An 18,474-nucleotide genomic window follows, 5' to 3' on the forward strand; every position below is an offset into this window, starting at 1 on the left:
GTATGATTAGTCCAGTAGTTATTCTCTCACTCCTTGTTACTGGGGCGAGTATGATTAGTCCAGTAGTTATTCTCTCACTCCTACTTCAATCATTATATTCGGATTTGGTACTGTGCAGACTTTGATTATTCCAGTAGTTATCACTGCCTCTCTCCCTGGGTCTCCCACTCTCCCTGTCACCTTCCTTTGTAGGGGCTGCGCCATTGGGTTGGCGGTTTCCTCCATGCTTCTCACGCTTGTGAAGATGGCTCTCGTCCTAGTCTCTGCTGGTTTTCCGGATATGCTTTATTGTATTTCTCACTCTGTTGTATCGGCACTGAGAAAGGTTCCCTCTCTTCCCCTGTCTTGACCACCATGTGTAACGAGACTTCTTGTCCTTTGCTCTGCTCCCTCTTTGGACACGCTCCAGCGTGCTTTCCACCAAGTGGTTTTGGCTTGGGGAGGGATTCCCTCTCTTCCCTGTTCTCGGCCACTACTTCTTACTGGTACTCCACCTCACAGCCTCTCACTAGGCTGTCTAGGGAACAGTGCTCCTCAGGCACCTGTTCCTCCGGAAGTTGCCCCTATTGGGGTGTTCGTTTTCTCTCCAGTTCACCAACATCCATCCTGGGTCTTGCTCGCTGTCATGCTGTCTCCTCCCACTTTTCTGGGGCTTCCTCTGCATCTTTTGGGAGTCCTTTCCCAGTGTCTGAGCCATAGTCCCTATGACTCACTTGGGTTTCCTCGTTTCAGTACTGTGATGAATTGGAGATGATTCCTACAGAAATCCTCGCCTGGACCCTTCCAATGTGGCCAGGGAAAGGCAGACTCTTTCTGAACCTAACCCTGTGGGTGGTGTTCTGCGGGAGGACCACGTGTGGTGGGGATCAGGTCACGAGAGATGGGGTAATATTTATCAACTTTCCCAAAGACCATACACTATTAATGACCTAATGTAAAATTGAAACTGTAGAAGAAAAATATGATTGTAACATTGGGACTTCAAGTCCCACGATGCCCAAAGTACTGGGACGAGGAAGAGTGATCTGGAGGCAAAGTGCAGTCTAGTGATTGTAATGACACACACCTGAGAGGGATTAGTGGCTATAAAAGACCCCATCAGGTGCAAGCCAGAGGAAGTAGCAGCAGGAGAAGCAGAAGGTGGAGTAATGGTTGATACTCCACGTTGCAGTGGCAGCAGAAGTTGCAGGAAGGTCGAGATGCAAGGGCCACTGCTGTGAGTGAAGCGGATACCGGCTCTGTGAGGGTATCTGCCCTTCGAGACTTTGTATGCGGAGGTTGCGCAGCGGGAAGCATTGTTTCAGAGAGCTTTCCCACTACAGACTTTGTATGCAGAGATTGTGCAGTGGGAAGTGTTTATTGGAAAAGCTTTCTGTGAGAAACCAGAAGGTGTCTCACCCGCTAGTCCTCTGGGATCTGTCATCCAGGTGGCCAGGACACGGGCATCGCATTTGGATCTAGTTCCTGGGGGTGGACCAGTGTGGGAGGATCCCCTGGGTGATCCCCTGGGTGAGGGGTCTTCGGGGAGTGGGACACCTGATGGTGAGACGCATGGATCCCTCTCTTCCTTGCAACACCTTTACCCCATCCTGCCCAGTACGATATATGGAAACTCTACCCCCCCATCCCTTTTCCTGCACAAACACTTTCACACGGACAGCCCATTTTGGGAGAAAACAGACTCACACCTGAGCCGTGTACCTGACATGTCCCACTACTATGGTCCGGCAAGGTCAGGCATTGATGGTAATCATTCACACCTGACTTCGATTAAACTTTCCCACATGGATAAAAGGCGAAGCACTAAAGCACACTCTGAGCGTTTATTGTATGTATATGTGTGAGGAATGGATTCCTTGTGTTAGTGTTTCCTTTAGTTCTTTTGACAGGCAAAGAAATTCTCTTTACAGTAGGGATAATGAGGCGTGTACCAAATCTTTTTAATTTAATAAAATGGCTTCTTATGAAAAACCTTTACAGAGTTGTCTGCCTCACATTTCTGACCCCCACAGTACCTTACGGGTACTTGTTTTGCTCTGAAACACCACAATAACAAATGTAGGCAGATTTCTCTTGTTCTCCCCAACAGGATAAGCATGGTTGGGTTCGAAAGGGAGTTCCTCATGGGAACGGGAGTCCTTATCCTGGTGAGTTCCTGCTTGCCTCTACCCCTAGGGAGAGTATTGCGTTGCAGGCTCACCTCCCTAGCCTCACAAGGAAAGGATACACCCCTGCCCCGCCCCCGCCTGGGGAGAAGTGACTGAATCCCTCGATTTGTCACAATTTGCGCACACATAGAGCGTATATTACATGCACATTACTAACTAAATGTTTACGCAGAGTGTGGAGCAACAGTTCCATCCAGTCTACCCGTATTCAGAGCTGCAACCCTCCATCTCCAGACGTTCTTAGGTTAGGGTTATATTCTATGTTCAAATCAATTAACATCGATGGCAGGAAAGTGACCTGATCCAGCTGCTCTTGCCATTTAGCCTTCCAGCTGCAACGCCATTTTCACTATTTAGTCACCCACTCTGTTTTCACTCTAATATTGTGAATATGTTGATGTGTGAAATTTCTAAACAGAAACTTACAGGGATACCATCCTGTGAAAAACCAAACGTGTCCAACTGCAGAGATCCTCGCACTGAAAACCTTTATTAAATGTATTTAGTGGCCATCCTGTGCCCTGTACTGCAGCTATCCTTCACGTCTTACACCCACAATCTTCTCACACATGTCTTATTCTGGAAGGAGTCAAATAACTTACCATGACACTGAAATTAGTTATTCAGAATTGCTTATCAAGTAAGTTGGTTTATAATCAAGTACTGGGGGTAACAAATCAATGGTCTATATTTAAACTCAAAATGAAAAATGCCTTTCTGTCCATATTGCTACGAGGAACGTCGTTGCCTACAAACTAAACTAAGGGTGCTCGTCAATTGTACAGACCAAAATGCAGTCCAAATCCTATTCACTATCTTCCCCTACCACTTTTGAGAAAAAAAACATAAATGAGCCAGAACTGTAGCCTCGCAGCTCTTGCTTCGTCCGGCCACTATTAGTTGGACCTCTCACATAGTACTGGTCGTAGGACAAATGGTTGTTCTTAATAGTGCACAAAAGTCTGTTTTTAAATTCTTCAGAAAAAATTGCAAGTCTTTACCAAATCAAATTTATCAAATTTTCAAAGGGAACTAGTACCTATAGACCGTTTCCACCACGTTGGCCCTTTTCTTTACCCTAATATCGTGCCTTGCATAGAGTATGTTCCCTTCTTGTAACAATGTCTTTTCTCTCTATGGCTCTCGAGGCCCCTGTGTTCCTCTGGATTACTTATTTATCGCTCTTTGTTTAATTTCACGTGATTGATTAAATCCTGTAGGTTCCATTCTTGTAACAATGTATCTTATCGCTTTAGAGTTCTCCGGGCCCCTCTGCTCCATTGGATTATTTATTTCTCTCTCTTCATTTAACTCCACTCACCTCCCCCCACACTGGCCAACCCTAGTATCTTATCTGCCTTCGGTTTGCTCAAGCGGGGTGGCTTCTCTGGCACATATGTGCCTTTTCTGCTTCTCCTACCTGTCTTGGCGGTTTTGGTGTTCCTTGCACCGAGTGTGGAGGATTCGCTCCTCCATTGTTCTCTGGTCTCAGTGTTGGTTTGAGGGACCCAGACCCACCGCGCTTGCAGCGTGGTCATGCAACCGGATATAGGATCTGTCTCCTCCCCTGTTCTCAGCATCGGTTTGTGGGTTCCAGGCTCACTATGGCTGCAGCATGGTCATGCCAACAGGTAATACAGTTTTTCCTCCGACTCTGTTTCCATCACTGCAATGTAACCCTCATTCCTCTCCCCAACAAACAATGAGGGACTCCAAGCCAAAAAATACACTCGGTCGTGCTTGGAAAGACACATGTGCATATATATATATATATATATATATATATATATATATATATATATATATATATATAGAGCAACTAGGAGACCGAGGTAGAAAATCTTGTTTTGGTAAACGGGCAAGAACTAAACCCATAGACGATGCAATCAACCAAATGGTACCTCTAAAGAAGTACAAACCACATCACAAGGTAGGAGATGAAAGAATTCAATTCACATCCTGATTGTTGTAGAAAATTATTCATTCAGTTTAATAAAGTATATCATAAGAATTCTAAAAACTCCTAATGTATCATAAAACATTGAAGTCATGAAATACAATTTATAAAAAATATTTAGTACATAGTTAATACAGCAAATAATTGGAACAATGAGCAACACAACCAGACCCATACAATTCACCAATCACTCCATTCATACAAAACTCATACATATCCATAATTCATACCACAAAAACGAAAGTGGAGAACACTGACGATACAAAAATACCAATAAACGTACTGCACATACTGTTATAGCACCATGTTCAAGATCTAGTAAGTGACAAGCACTGTATTACTAGACTATTGTTAGAATGTCCTTTCCAATTTTGGACCTTCCAAAAGTCATATTAATTGACAATTTTTAACCACATCAAAGCTGGACCATATAGAAAACCGACATGTTTCTTTCCAACTTCATATTTAAATTAATTGTGTGGAAATTCTTCAGGGTGACTTAGAAACTGAAGTCATCAATGATCGACGGAGCTGGGATGCTGCAAAGTTCCATGGGTCAGTCTCATCCTAACACTCTGCTATGTATCGAGTAGCGACATGCGCCCACTAGTTGGATCGAGCAGTTCAAATCAAGCACGGTGTAACCAAGCGAGAATGCTTGAAAAATATCTGTCTTGAGTGAATCAGTATCTACTGCAACGTGTATTGCAGTCTAGATTATGACGTACACCATCTGTTTATTAGAACCGCATCCATAGATGCAACGGTGATCGTGCCAAATATGTCCCGACAAGGACGATTCAGAGTATCGCGTACGGGAGCTTTCATCTGATGTCCATGATACAAATGAATGCAGTCTCTAGAAAAAATGGAAGAAGGACCCTCATTCCTCTCTTCAGTTTTCCGTGATACCGCTGGTTCCACAGTGTAGCATTGCTGCGCCCCTCCAGGGCATTCTTACATCAGAGGCTTGCTTTTGCATAGGATTCTTCCTTCTCCATTCAAGGTTCCTCATCTATTTAGTCCCTTCTTTGTATTTCAAAGGGGTGTGCTGTTTTTCATTAAAGCGGTTGAGTTCAAGGGGATTCTAACATTACATAGAGCCAAAGATACGGAAGTAATGTCAATAGGGTTTAAATGCAAAATAGAAGCAACAGCAGTGTTTTCCACTCTCATATAAACAGAGAGGGTATTTTTCATGGGCAGTTCCATCTAGGAATAGGGGTCCTAGTCCTCTAGAGGGGAGTCACTGGCAGTGAGGTTTCCGCTTTCCCAGATCCTTGGGGAGGGTCTTGCTAAGCAAGCTCATCTCTCTAGCCTCACAGAGGGTGGCTCCCCATAAGGGAGAAGTGATGAATTCCATGAATTTGTCACAGTGCATTTTAAATGGAAAACTCTGCAAATAAATTCTTAAAAACCAGTGGATGCCTTGTAGATCCCAACCCTAAGGTCAATATTTAGACTGTTAGATTCACGCTCCGCTGGTGAATCAGGTTTGCAGGTTGCTATAGCATTCCCGTGTTACCACTGAGGGAGTAAAGCGTGGTACTTTTCTGAAACAATAATATGCCACAGTTGTTTTATGATCCTTTTTATGTAATAAATATGTTCTGTCTACCTTGGTTACCAGGCTGGCTGTGCATTCTATATGCAGAAAATCACCCACTCCCCCAGAGATCAGGGTCTGCACACATAACCACAACAGTAATGTAATTGTGCATGTTCCCCTCCTCCCCACTAAACAAACCCACCCATTCTGCTTCATATCCACCAGAGCGCCTGGAGACCATACTGTTGGGGAGTTTTACTAAAGTCCACCTGTGGTAGGACTGTAGAAGACTCACACTTAGGAGTACAGGGCTCCAGCTCTTAGGTTTGGCCTGAACACTCTAAAAGGCTTGGTAGCAATGGACGAGCTGCCAGGCTTACTCTAGGACGGAGAAGGGCTGTAGTAGAGCATAAAGACCTTTGTGCACACCTATAGTCAAGGAAACACTTACACATTGTAAAGAATATGCTTATTTGTTACATATACTAAGGCAATGTTGAATTCAAAACAATTCTGGTAAGTAAAAACATTTCACACAGATATTTACACTAGATATTTGCAGTTGAAATACTCATTTCAAACAGACCTTTAGATAAGCAGGTAAATACAAGAGTAGTTTCAGGTTAACAAATCATACATCAACCAACATTTACTGAAATGGCAATACTGGTAGTTTAACAGCTCTAGGAAAGCCTTATCTTTAAAAGTCCAACCTTATCTGGGGATGAGTATCTCAAAAGTCAGATGGGGCACTGGGGGACCAGTAACCTTTGGGTGGCAGAACAAAGGAAGGCAGACAATGTCAAAGTTGTTAAATATCAGAAGAAGTGTTTTTGTAACAAGTAAGTAATGGAATTGCATTCCAACGCTTCAGGTGGACTAGACAGGCCACCTGAGGGGGGTTAAGGTGAGGAACCCAGTTGGGCCATCCACCCCAACGTGACGCAACTAGATCAGGAGGAGCGAACATTTTCACAACAACTGCCCAGGTAAGTACCCAGGAGTGATACAGTACCTTCTATGTTGAAGAAAAGCGATGCCACCGGCGGGTCCGCAAGGCAAGACAGCAGCGGTGGTTCAGGTCTCTGGCCTTTGCGGCTGGAGGAAGCACGTTTAGCGGGAGCAGGCGGTCAGACTTGGTCACAGGGATGCCCAGCAGGTGATCTTCACGGTACTTGGTTGTGAAGCATCGACACAGACTTTGGGACAGCGACAGTTGTCACCCGTCAGACCTTCTTCCTTCTTTCGGTCCTCGACTCTTCTGAGGGGACTTCTATAATCAGGATGGAGTTTCTGTAGGCTGAGACAGATGCCCACAAGTTTACAACTGGAACCACGCTCAGCAAGAAGATGCGCCGCAACAGTGCCACAGGCCCCAGGGTATTCGGGTATTGCAGGCTTCAAAGTTTGCAGCACTTCATGGGATGGTTGAAACTGTAGCTTGTCTCGAGACTGGGTAGGCTCGCCCGTCCAAGAGAGGTAGTCATCTGGTCTGCATCTTCTCTGTCACACAGAATAGAGGGCTGGAGCAGCAGCGGTCACACAGTCGGCTCTGGCTGTCGCTGGGGGTGGCTGCAGATGTTCTCTACTTTCTTCTTCAGAATAGATCTTGCAGTGCTCGACTCTGGCTTCTGCATCAAGACCCTCATCTTTTATGCACGAACCCAGCCAATAAGCATGCATGCAACATTGGGCACCCATTTAGAACTGCATACACATTGGAGGACAAAGACCTCAGTAGTTGCGGTATCCTCCCAGCTTCCTGTCCTCCCAGACACACTGGCGCCTCCGGGCGGGCTTCCCAGTGGGAGCCTCTAGAAGATAAAGGAGTGTGCAGGACTCCACCCCCCCTCCCTAGACTTGCAACTGTAACTATAAAGTTACAAGAGAAGTGAGAAAAGGGAAATCCATGTGTCCCTGCAGCCCTCCACTTAAGGTGGGGTGTCGTGATCTCACAAAAGAAAAGCATAAATAGGATAAAAAGTATCCCCCAGTCCTGGTAAGATTCAGTTATCTCAGGAAAATAAAATAAAACCAAAGAGGGAAGCTCAAGGCGCCCCCGGCAACACTGCACAGAGGGTGCCGCGGGCTGCAATAGTAAAATAGAGATGCCGGAGAAAAAGATGGAGGAAAGCAGACTCCATCAAGAGAAACCAAAAAGGGTTCCCATAGTCACATAAAAAGAATAAGTCATAGAGGAAAAAGAATCCCACTCAGGGGAGTCCGAAAAAAAAAAAAAACAACAATAGTCCAGCAAAAAGGGCTGGGGGACTCACCAATGGAGAGAATTACACATAAGATTGAAATTCTTCCTAACACGTACAGTACTAGTCCTAATAGAGTGGATGGAACGGATGGAGTAGATGGAACGGATGGAGTAGATGGAACGGATGGAGTAGATGGAACGGATGGAGTAGATGGAACGGATGGAGTAGATGGAACGGATGGAGTAGATGGAACGGATGGAGTAGATGGAACGGATGGAACAGATGGAACGGATGGAACAGATGGAACGAATGGAGTGGATGGAACAGATGGAACGAATGGAGTGAATGGAACAGATGGAACGAATGGAGTGAATGGAACAGATGGAACGAATGGAGTGAATGGAACAGATGAAGTGGGTGGAACAGATGGAATGGATGGATCAGATGGAGTGGACAGATTGGATGGAATGAATGGAGTGGATGGAACAGGTGGAGTGGATGGAACGGTTGGACTGGGCGAAACAGATGGAGTGGATGGAACAGGTGGAGTGGATGGAACGGTTGGACTGGGCGAAACAGATGGAGTGGAGGGAACCGATAGTGTTACGCCTTACTGATAACCCGCCTTACTGATAACCAAATGGATGCAACAGACGAAACGGATGATCCGACGAAGTGGAATGAACCGACAGAGTAAACAAAACGGATAGAATAGATGGTACAGATGGAGTGCCCAATCTCAAGCGCATGACTGATAAACACCATATTACACCACCACGCTTATTCGCTCCTGTACACCAACACTCAACTAGAACACAGCATACTATGACACATTCGGTATAGCTGTTCTCATACTAACACCCGCCACATATTCCTCATCATCCTGACTAAACATCAGCTGAGCACACCACTAGCTTAAGCGTCTCCTCAGGCCTAACTCAGCCACAGATAAGTCTGGGCATCATCCCCCTCAGAATGAACACACATGCCTAACCTCCCAGCCGCTACACCTACCACTAAGAAGCAGCTAACACGCAACTACCACATCGGCTGCACACATAGCCGGTGCACACACGCACCTTATGACCCTTACTCTCTCTACTGATTTCCGAGGGCGTTGAACCTACCAGCGCTTTGAGATATACCAATGATACATAAGGCGCTCTATAAATTCCAAGTAACATAACATAACATAATAGCATGACACAAGCTATTACTTTTCCAGAAGTGGGTCTGATTCGCTAATAAGTTCCTAGGAGTTTATCAACAGGCCGTCTTGTCCCAGGGGTCATTTGTATGGTACATGAAACTGGTACTGCTTATTGTCCTGGCTGTGTTTCAGAAGGATGCCAGCCGATTTCTTCATTGGTTGGGATTAATTGTCTTGTTCTGTTCATAGGTCATGACCTCCATCCAGGAAATCCCTGTTCCTGTAATTGCCATGGTGGATGGCCTAGCCACCGCAGCCGGCTGCCAGCTGGTGGCCAGCTGTGACCTGGCAGTGGCAAGCCCAAGGTCTAGGTTTGCCACGCCTGGGGTGAACGTCGGCCTGTTCTGTTCCACCCCGGCAGTGGCCTTGGGACGAACTGTGCCTGGAAAGGTAGGTCCAAAGACTGTAGTCTAATGTGTTTTCCTACAATAGAACAAAGTCTATCATTTCACGGCACGGTAACCGAGTTGCTTTTATTTTATGATTGATATTTTCAAGTGATCATTTAATAAGCCCCCCCCCACCCCCTCTCCCATCAGCTCCTGGAAAGTCTAGGAAATAATGCACTGCAAATACATTGGCCTGCTTCATGGCATCTTTTCATTAAACATGCTTTCCGATTGGGATTTTATCTAGAAAAGATCTACATTTCCATGTTAGACTATTTCCCTTAAACATCTTTAGAAACATTTTAAAGATGGCCAGGTACTATAGCGCAACGTCCAGGCATGGAATGCATGCCCTTTGGACTGGGGACACATTGGACCACCAGGTGTTTATTTTTGTTCTTGGAGAGGTGTATTGCTCTCCTCTGAAAAGTGCACGGAACTACCATAAATCACCAGTGCAATTATAGAGCAAATACTTCAACCCAAAAACAGACACAATAATTCACAGCCACGCACACTTTAGAAGATAATCAGCTCTTCACGGCTATTTATTCAAAGCTTACAGGTACATAGAAATAACTCATACAACTCACATGGGCATAGATCACAGAAAACATAAAGAAGTCAAAGAAAGAAATACATCACCGTGGGCGTAGTTTAATGGAACTTCATCTGGCCAGAAGCGGCTGAAAGACCCCGATAACAGCCAGGCCAAGAGCACAACAACCCACAGGAGTGTCGGACCGAAGCGTCCCCCTTCCGACTGAGGTCTTTGTGCTTATCCCCTCTGACCGTTGAGGGCTTCCGCATATATGCCCTCCTCAACAAGGGGTGGCAACTTCTCGAACCTTCTGGCAATGCGCTTGCGCATTGATGGGTGACCGTTGGTTGCCAGCTGAATCAACCGACAGTAACCTCAAGGAGCAAAGCACTTCTCTCTCCTAAACCGCCCCGGGAAACAATTCCATAACTCATCTCAAAACCTTGGCACAGGCCGAGCAAACCCAAAACAAACTTCGCTATCAGGTACCAGCCGGCACCTGCGGATCTTAGCTTTCCCAGCGCGGTGTCCTTGGCTGGGAATGCCTGCATTCCAAGCCCATCAGCAATAACGTTGAAAACATGTTGTTTCGCAAAGCAAGTGTAGCTTTCCACTAAGGCATGGATAAATATCCATCATGGCTCTGAGTTCCCCCAGAATGCACTGCGCACCAGCGCCATGTTTTAGCTCAACCATCACAATCCACCCTTGGATATTTACTTTCCATAGCCCAGTGGCAAAAGAGGCGGTCTTTAAAACCGACGAACTATTGTGATAGCTAATATAATACAAATGCAAGCGAAAGCATAACGCAGTGTACCTCCAATATCGGGAACCCAATGAAATAACCAATCCCACCAATTCCCAGTATGTATCCCTCAAACCTTGAATATGACTTTCAATGGATCATGAATGGTCACTTAAATTGAAACAACACATCCCTTCAACTGCGTTACAACCTAAATTATGTTTCAGCAGTAGATAATCAACAGCAGCTCTGTTTTGCAAAGTAACTCTTCTAATAACTTCACTATCAAGGAGTAACTCTTGTAAAGCTTGCGAAATATGATTGAAACTCTTAACTACTAAACATGCTAATTTCATCAAAGATTTGTAACCCCACAGCAGCTAAACCCCAAACACCTACTAATGAAAGGGTTAATGCTAAAACCTCAGAAATAATCCCATACATTCAAAAGTTGACCTTTTACCTCGAGTTATCACTGAGTGTAAAGGAAACATCATTAGTTCTAATCGAGTCAAAGCACGTGTTACCACATGGAAAGAGCCATCCTGTTTCCAAGTCAACCATCTCTAATTAGAGCTCACACACTTGGCAGCATTACTACAAATCAAAGGCCTTAATCGCACAGTTAACTCTGGTGTGCGCATTCCTTTTATCTCAAAATATATTATGCTCCTGCTCGCCCAACCCTGCTGCCCAAACAATTCATGAATCATTTTCCTGGCCACATACAATGTAGTAATTTTGGAAAAGGCAAAACATATTAATCTCTGGTTAAGGCAATTCATGGCAAAACATTTCATTTTCTCTTTTCACATATTAATTTCAAAATGCATTTAAGAATCAGGTTTCAACATGTTGGCATTCAAGTGCTGTTTCACACAGCTGTTTGTGGTGCATGATGTCACAGTCCACAACTCATTGTCCACAGTCCTTTGAACAAAAAAGGTAAAACATATCAATAAGGTCATTACAACCGTCGACTGAATCATTCGTATATGCAGCATCAAATGTTTGACAATATGCCAAGTCTGCACCGTGACAGTTCAGCAAAAGTTATTACTTTGTTGGACACTTCTCACAGGTTGCCGAACGAATGCTTTCACTCTTCACGCACGTTAGCAGCCTTGAGTGCGGTGCAGGACAGGTTCAAAGTTGAAATAGCATGTCGCAGTGGCTCGCTTTCTCTGAGAATGCGTCTGCTTGACTGATCAGTGTTACCCGGCAATTGCACACGTCTACCCCTTAATCTACTTCCTTGGTTATTTGCCTAGGCAAAATACAAACAGAAAGGTTAATATTTCATCAAAAGGTACACTATCAGTGTTATCCACATTAGGATGTCATCAAAACTTCAATATCAGCGTTGTCCACCCCTTCACTTAACACCACTGTTCTGCATGTTACTGGGGCTTATTTGCACTCAACCATATGGGGTGTAACCGCCTACTCACAAACTCATTTGTGCAATGCGATCATAGTTGGTCAATGGTACCTCAGACTGATCTGTGATTTTACAATAGCCATCTAATAAGTACCTAGGTCGCACTTCTGAATGGTCTTTTTCACCAAAGCAATCACGAATGCCAGGCACCAACTTGCTTCCAGTATTTCATGATCTTGATTTAAATTGCCCTGCTGGCATCACTCCATTTTTCATAGGTAAAGTCTTTTCGTCCAATACTGCCTACAATTGCACAAGCAGCCTTGTTTATTTTCTCTCCATACAGGCAGTGTCTTTCAAGCCTCTGGTTTTCCACTTGTCATTTTCCCAAAGGGTGTTTGTGGGCCACCCTTTTGAGAGCGATAGTTTGAGTCAGTTCCTTTATTTGCTTCAACAAATCATTCATTCTTGCACTAAGCCGTGAGGCTTATGGATCGTGGCTAATGTGCAGTGTTCATGTTATACTCTAAAGCCTCGCTCTGCATGTTGTCTCTTGCAAAACGGCTATCTTTGTCAGTTTGCTTCCATCTGGAACACCATAATGTCTTTGTCAGTTACTCCAGCCCTGGCAATGTAACTTGCGTTTTGCCGGCTGTGTGACAGCTGTGTATTTTCACTCACAAAGCGCCTAGAGGTTTCTTCTCCAGTGCACAGCGCTTTACTTCAGTTCACATCACATGGGGCACTGGAATGCAGCTTGCATGGCAATGTCTCTTGAAATGGGCAGCTGTGTCTTTTCTTAGCCCATTCACAAATGCACAGTTTTCCCCAAATGTTCATATGCGCGATGCGCCCAGTCTGCCATTTGATACTGGGCAAATTCTTTACTTGCATGCATCATCCTTCAGTTCAGTTTCAGCATTCTGTAATTGCACCACCCCCTCCTCAGTTTTTGACAGTGTCTCTCACAGGGGATGGAATGCAGGAATGTCATTGTTTATCTTTCGTGCAGCAAGCTTATCTCTTTGCTCTATAACTCTTAAACTGTGGCGGCTTTAATGGAAGGCACTCGTTTCAGACAGTTCCCTCAGATTAACTCTTTCCTGCACTGTTCCAGCAACTTAGATCTGCCAGCTTCTGTAAACACCATTTCACCGAACAGGAGTGCTTTTTCTGCCTTCCTCAGCAGTTTTTTTTTTTTTTTCGCGCAGCCTCGCCCAAGACAGTGCAAGTTATCTCCAAGCCACAAGCTCCGCACAGCAAGACTCCCATGTTCAAAAGAGGCACATTTTCTTGTCATCAGATTCAACTTCATGTAATTTTGCAAAATGTCTTTTTAGCCTGTTTAAACTGATGTCCCATTTAAAGGCATACGTTTTTTTTTCTTTTTCCTCGTAACCTTGTAGTTTGGCTTCACAAACTCAGTCCAATGCACTGTGCGATCTTTCAACCCTCTAAATCTTTGTGCTGTCTTATCACACACAGATTTTCCATTCTGTTGTACCATTGCCAGAATATAACCACTTATGTCAGTGCATTTAAAACATGTCATGTGTAGTGCAGCTCCCTGCACGTTATCTACAAAAGCAACCCACACTCTGTATTGCTTGTGGGCCGTTAATTGGTCAACAACATTTTCACTATATATCACAATCAACTTGTCCTTGTCTCGTATAAAACATACATCCCTTAATAACAACAGTACTTTTGCTTTTAGCAGCAATTCCATGGTATAGCGTGCAAACAGTCAAAATACTCTAGGGGCAATTTAGAAAATACAAATTGTCTTTTCCCCCCAAACCCTTGCAAACTGGTTCTGCAATTTCAAATCAATACACAAAAATCGAAAATTCAAATGCCATTCACTCATTTTGTTTTTTCAAGTGAGCCTCTCACCCATTGTAAACATGGCACAACAGGCAATTTTAGTGTGTTCCTTAAACATAATGCAACGCCAGCACATGGAATTTATAGTTGCCAAAAACAAACCCTTTAAGCTTTCAACACCGATATTACTCTTTACCCCTAAACAGGGCTCATTCCCACGTTATCTTCAGGAATGTGAACACTTCAAAAGCATACATCATAAGAAAGGCGCATCCTCGCCTCCTTGATATTACAGCCCCCCACTCACTAGCCCACTGGGGCTGAGTTGCAATGTTTAATGTTTAAACACTAGTTCACAATTTGCTTATCAAATACTTGCAATTGTTTCTTTCTCTGCTCTCATGCCAAAATAGAGCAAGCTTTCACTTTGCAACTTTGTCAAGGGAAACCGCATGAAAAAATTCTTTGCTAATTGAACATAAATCTTTAATTCATCATTCATCGGAGCACTGTGAACATAGACATTTTTTCCTTTCTGCTCACGGCTTTTCGGCTCCTTGGTTTCATTTCCCAGCAGTAAGTCAGCCACGACTGCTTTACTGAAGGGGCAAGATCTCAAACACACATGCTATCGGCCGCGGCAAGCCAACACAAAAGGTACTGTCTATTGGCTGTCTCAGAGCTGCAGTGAGACGACCAAGGAAAGGCGACAGCCTGCTCTGCACTCTCTCACACAATCGTCATTTCACAGCAAGGGAAAAGGAAAAAAAAAAACAGCTTAACACAGTTCAACACTCACTGCCCAATTAAAACAACCTTTCGCTCGTTCAAACAGATTATTTGGAACACCTCATCACAAATAACTCTGCGTTCAGACGGATTCTTTAATATTTGGAGCAATTCATCACAAATATCCCATCCTCGTCGCCAAAAATGTATTACTCTCCTCTGAAAAGTGCACGGAACTACCATAAATCACCAGTGCAATTATAGAGCAAATACTTCAACCCAAAAACAGACACAATAATTCACAGCCACGCACACTTTAGAAGATAATCAGCTCTTTACGGCTATTTATTCAAAGCTTACAGGTACATAGAAATAACTCGTACAACTCACATGGGCATAGATCACAGAAAACATAAAGAAGTCAAAGAAAGAAATACATCACCGTGGGCGTAGTTTAATGGAACTTCATCTGGCCAGAAGCGGCTGAAAGACCCCGATAACAGCCAGGCCAAGAGCACAACAACCCACAGGAGTGTCGGACCGAAGCGTCCCCCCTCCGACTGAGGTCTTTGTGCTTATCCCCTCTGACCGTTGAGGGCTTCCGCATATATGCCCTCCTCAACAAGGGGTGGCAACTTCTCGAACCTTCTGGCAATGCGCTTGCGCATTGATGGGTGACCGTTGGTTGCCAGCTGAATCAACCGACAGTAACCTCAAGGAGCAAAGCACTTCTCTCTCCTAAACCGCCCCGGGAAACAATTCCATAACTCATCTCAAAACCTTGGCACAGGCCGAGCAAACCCAAAACAAACTTCGCTATCAGGTACCAGCCGGCACCTGCGGATCTTAGCTTTCCCAGCGCCGTGTCCTTGGCTGGGAATGCCTGCATTCCAAGCCCATCAGCAATAACGTTGAAAACATGTTGTTTCGCAAAGCAAGTGTAGCTTTCCACTAAGGCATGGATAAATATCCATCATGGCTCTGAGTTCCCCCAGAATGCACTGCGCACCAGCGCCATGTTTTAGCTCAACCATCACAAGAGGGACCATATATCCTTGGTTAAATAAAAATCCAAATAAGGCACTAATCAGGAGTTTATCGCATATTTCCTAATGGCTGCTCAGCCCCTACCTGAGGACTTGTAAATGGGGCCAGCAAGGAGCACTGGACCCTGGGATCTGGGAGTCCACATCCCTGGTATTGAACCCCTAATGAGGGAAATATGTCGGACTTGTTATGAGGTGCAGGATAGCAGAGCCTTGTGGAGGGACACTGGCACACTTCAGAAGGGCACCGCCATCCGCATGCGTGGCTTACGCAGCAGTCCTGCAAGTGCAGGCGTGAAGCCCTAGAAAGGCCCTTCAGCACAGGTCTTTGATAAAGGCAGTGATTAGTAAGTAAATATAAGGCTGTGGGAATTAGAGTGCACATTCAAAATATTCATTTGATCAATTTTAAACCCTAGCACAACACTCTCAACGAGTCTTTGAAAGAGAACGGTTGACTAGTGTTTGATTGCCTTTTTTCCTATGTTAAAAATGGGATAAAACCAATTAACCATGGTTCGGAATAAAACATGCATTCCTATTTCTTGTGCAGGTTGCCTTAGAAATGCTGTTTACTGGTGAACCGATCTCCGCCCAGGATGCTTTGCTCCACGGCCTCTTAAGCAAGGTGGTGCCAGAGGAGAAACTGGAAGAGGAGACCATGAACATTGCAGAGAGAATATGTTCCACGAGCCGGCCTGTGGTGGCGCTGGGCAAGGCCATTTATTACAAACAGATGGCAGAGGATGTGGCCTCTGCTTACAGGACAGCCTCGCAGGGCATGGTGGACAACTTGGCACTCAAGGACGGACGAGAGGGGATTGAAGCCTTCTTTCAAAAGCGCAAGCCATTGTGGTCCCATAACCTAGACTCGCCCCCCAAATAATGACAAAAGGAAACGTTCGAATATTCATTTGTGTCTGTCTCCAAGACAACCTATTTGCTGCATTAGATGGACACCATTCTGCTGTTTTTCTAATATTACAATGATCTGTAAGTAAAACGTGTTGGTATTGTAATGGCCTGCTTTCACTATTATCTAATTCAACACATTGCAGAAAATAAAATAATATCAGTTATTAAAATTGCTTTTATGTCTGAATAAGGCTAGGAATATTATTCATTATGCTTTACATTTACTGTAGAGCTGTCAATTAATGTTCTTGTTTATATTCAAATTGCTAACACAGGAAAGCTGACTGAACACAGCCTATGAATACCCACTACATTGTATTACAGAAGACATCTCAAATGTCTGCTAATATTGCTTTCAGTGGTCGATGCATTGTCAACAGCGCCTTTCTCTCTTAGAGCAAGTCTGAGCTTTTATTCTACTTATTTATGATTCTATGTGAGAACCCTTTCTTATGTTTCGACCACTGATTTTAAGGTTTTGTATTTGATCTTCTTTGCCTACTTTGGTACCCGAGGCCTACTAGCTGCCCTTCTCTTGCGTTTTGGGGACGTGCTGCTTTTTTCCAGATGCCGACACAGGAAGACATCTTAACTGGGAGTTGATTTTTGATGGTGAGGCGTTTGGCGGCCTATTGAAGAGGGAACATTGATGCTTGGCAAGGCAACAAAAGGTACTTTACAAGCAAATGCAGAATCTATGCTATTGGCATCCAGTGGGACATGTACAACCAATTTGACTCTTTACTGTTTATATGTGTAGAGATTTCTGTAGCGGAAATCTTGCTGAGTCGTGTGCAACAAGAGCAGGAGGCAGAGGCAATACTTGGATGAGGCAGAAGGTGGCTCTTAGATCCCGTCCTCACTCACTGGTTGGAACAGTGTCTTAGTCATATATTTTAGCAGGATCCTTTTAATAGGCCTGCTCATTGTGTCTGCCAGCTTTGAAGGCCACATACATCTGTTCCCCTCGAAGAGAACCTTGGTATATAGGGACATGCAGTCTGATCACATATTACCGTGCTTAAAGGCAAATAAGTGTTTGATGAAAGAAGGACAGGATGAAAAGTGCTGTGTAAAAGGAAAGTGTAGAGAGTGTGTGAAAGACTGGGAATGGAATGCCTTCTGTGAAGTTACCCACAAAGGAATGCTAGGGATGTACATGTGGTCCTATTGTGAAGCCGTTGCACAATGATGGTGCAGCCCTTAAGATTCAGCGTATGATCAGCTTAAAGAACTGCTTACGCATTCAAGTCGGATTAAGTGGGAGTGGCCTGTTTTCCCACATACCTGAAAAGTGCTCGAGCGAACGAAAAACAGGGTTTTATGTTGAGTAGTTGGACCCCCTTGTGCTATATAATGTATTTTGCAGAGTCCTAAAAGATTACATCATCTTAAATTCTAATGTCTCTGGTCTTTTGAAGTTGCCACTCCGGGCTCATGCCCATAATGTTACAGCATTTCCCTGGTCCCTTCCTTTAATATCTCTTCATGTCTAGTCTTGGAGTGTCCTGCCAAGGCCTCTTAAAATGATGAGCTGTTTAGCCAGGTAGGCTGGAGCACTGTAAGTGATGCAGGTGTTTTTGAAGCCAGTCCCACTTCTTTAGTCCTTGAGCTGGGCAGTAGTGTGCCAGAGGCGCTTCAGTAAGGTCTCTGTAGAGTTCAGGTGAGTTTGAGCTAGGGCTTAATGGCGGTTCTGATCTGTTTGCGGAATGAATTTGTGCAGGAGGAGAGCAAATACTGCGTTGTTTGAGATTTCTTGCAAAAGAGCTCGCCTTCAATTAAGAATCCTACGTGAAGGCACTGGAAG

General features: G+C 44.5%; 1 protein-coding gene across 1 annotated transcript in view; it reads left to right on the forward strand.

Moving 5' to 3' along the window:
* ECHDC3 (enoyl-CoA hydratase domain containing 3) overlaps positions 1–16,837 on the forward strand; it is an 87,502-nt gene extending 70,665 nt beyond the window's left edge. The window contains exons 4-5 of the mRNA XM_069627781.1: positions 9,281–9,481; positions 16,306–16,837. Coding sequence (XP_069483882.1) covers positions 9,281–9,481; positions 16,306–16,638 — 534 coding nt within the window. The 3' untranslated portion in view covers positions 16,639–16,837. The remainder of the gene's footprint in view (positions 1–9,280; positions 9,482–16,305) is intronic.
* Positions 16,838–18,474: the final 1,637 nt, after the last annotated feature.

Source organism: Ambystoma mexicanum, chromosome 12 (assembly GCF_040938575.1).
Source record: "Ambystoma mexicanum isolate Mex_15411 chromosome 12, UKY_AmexF1_1, whole genome shotgun sequence".
NCBI lineage: Eukaryota > Metazoa > Chordata > Amphibia > Caudata > Ambystomatidae > Ambystoma > Ambystoma mexicanum.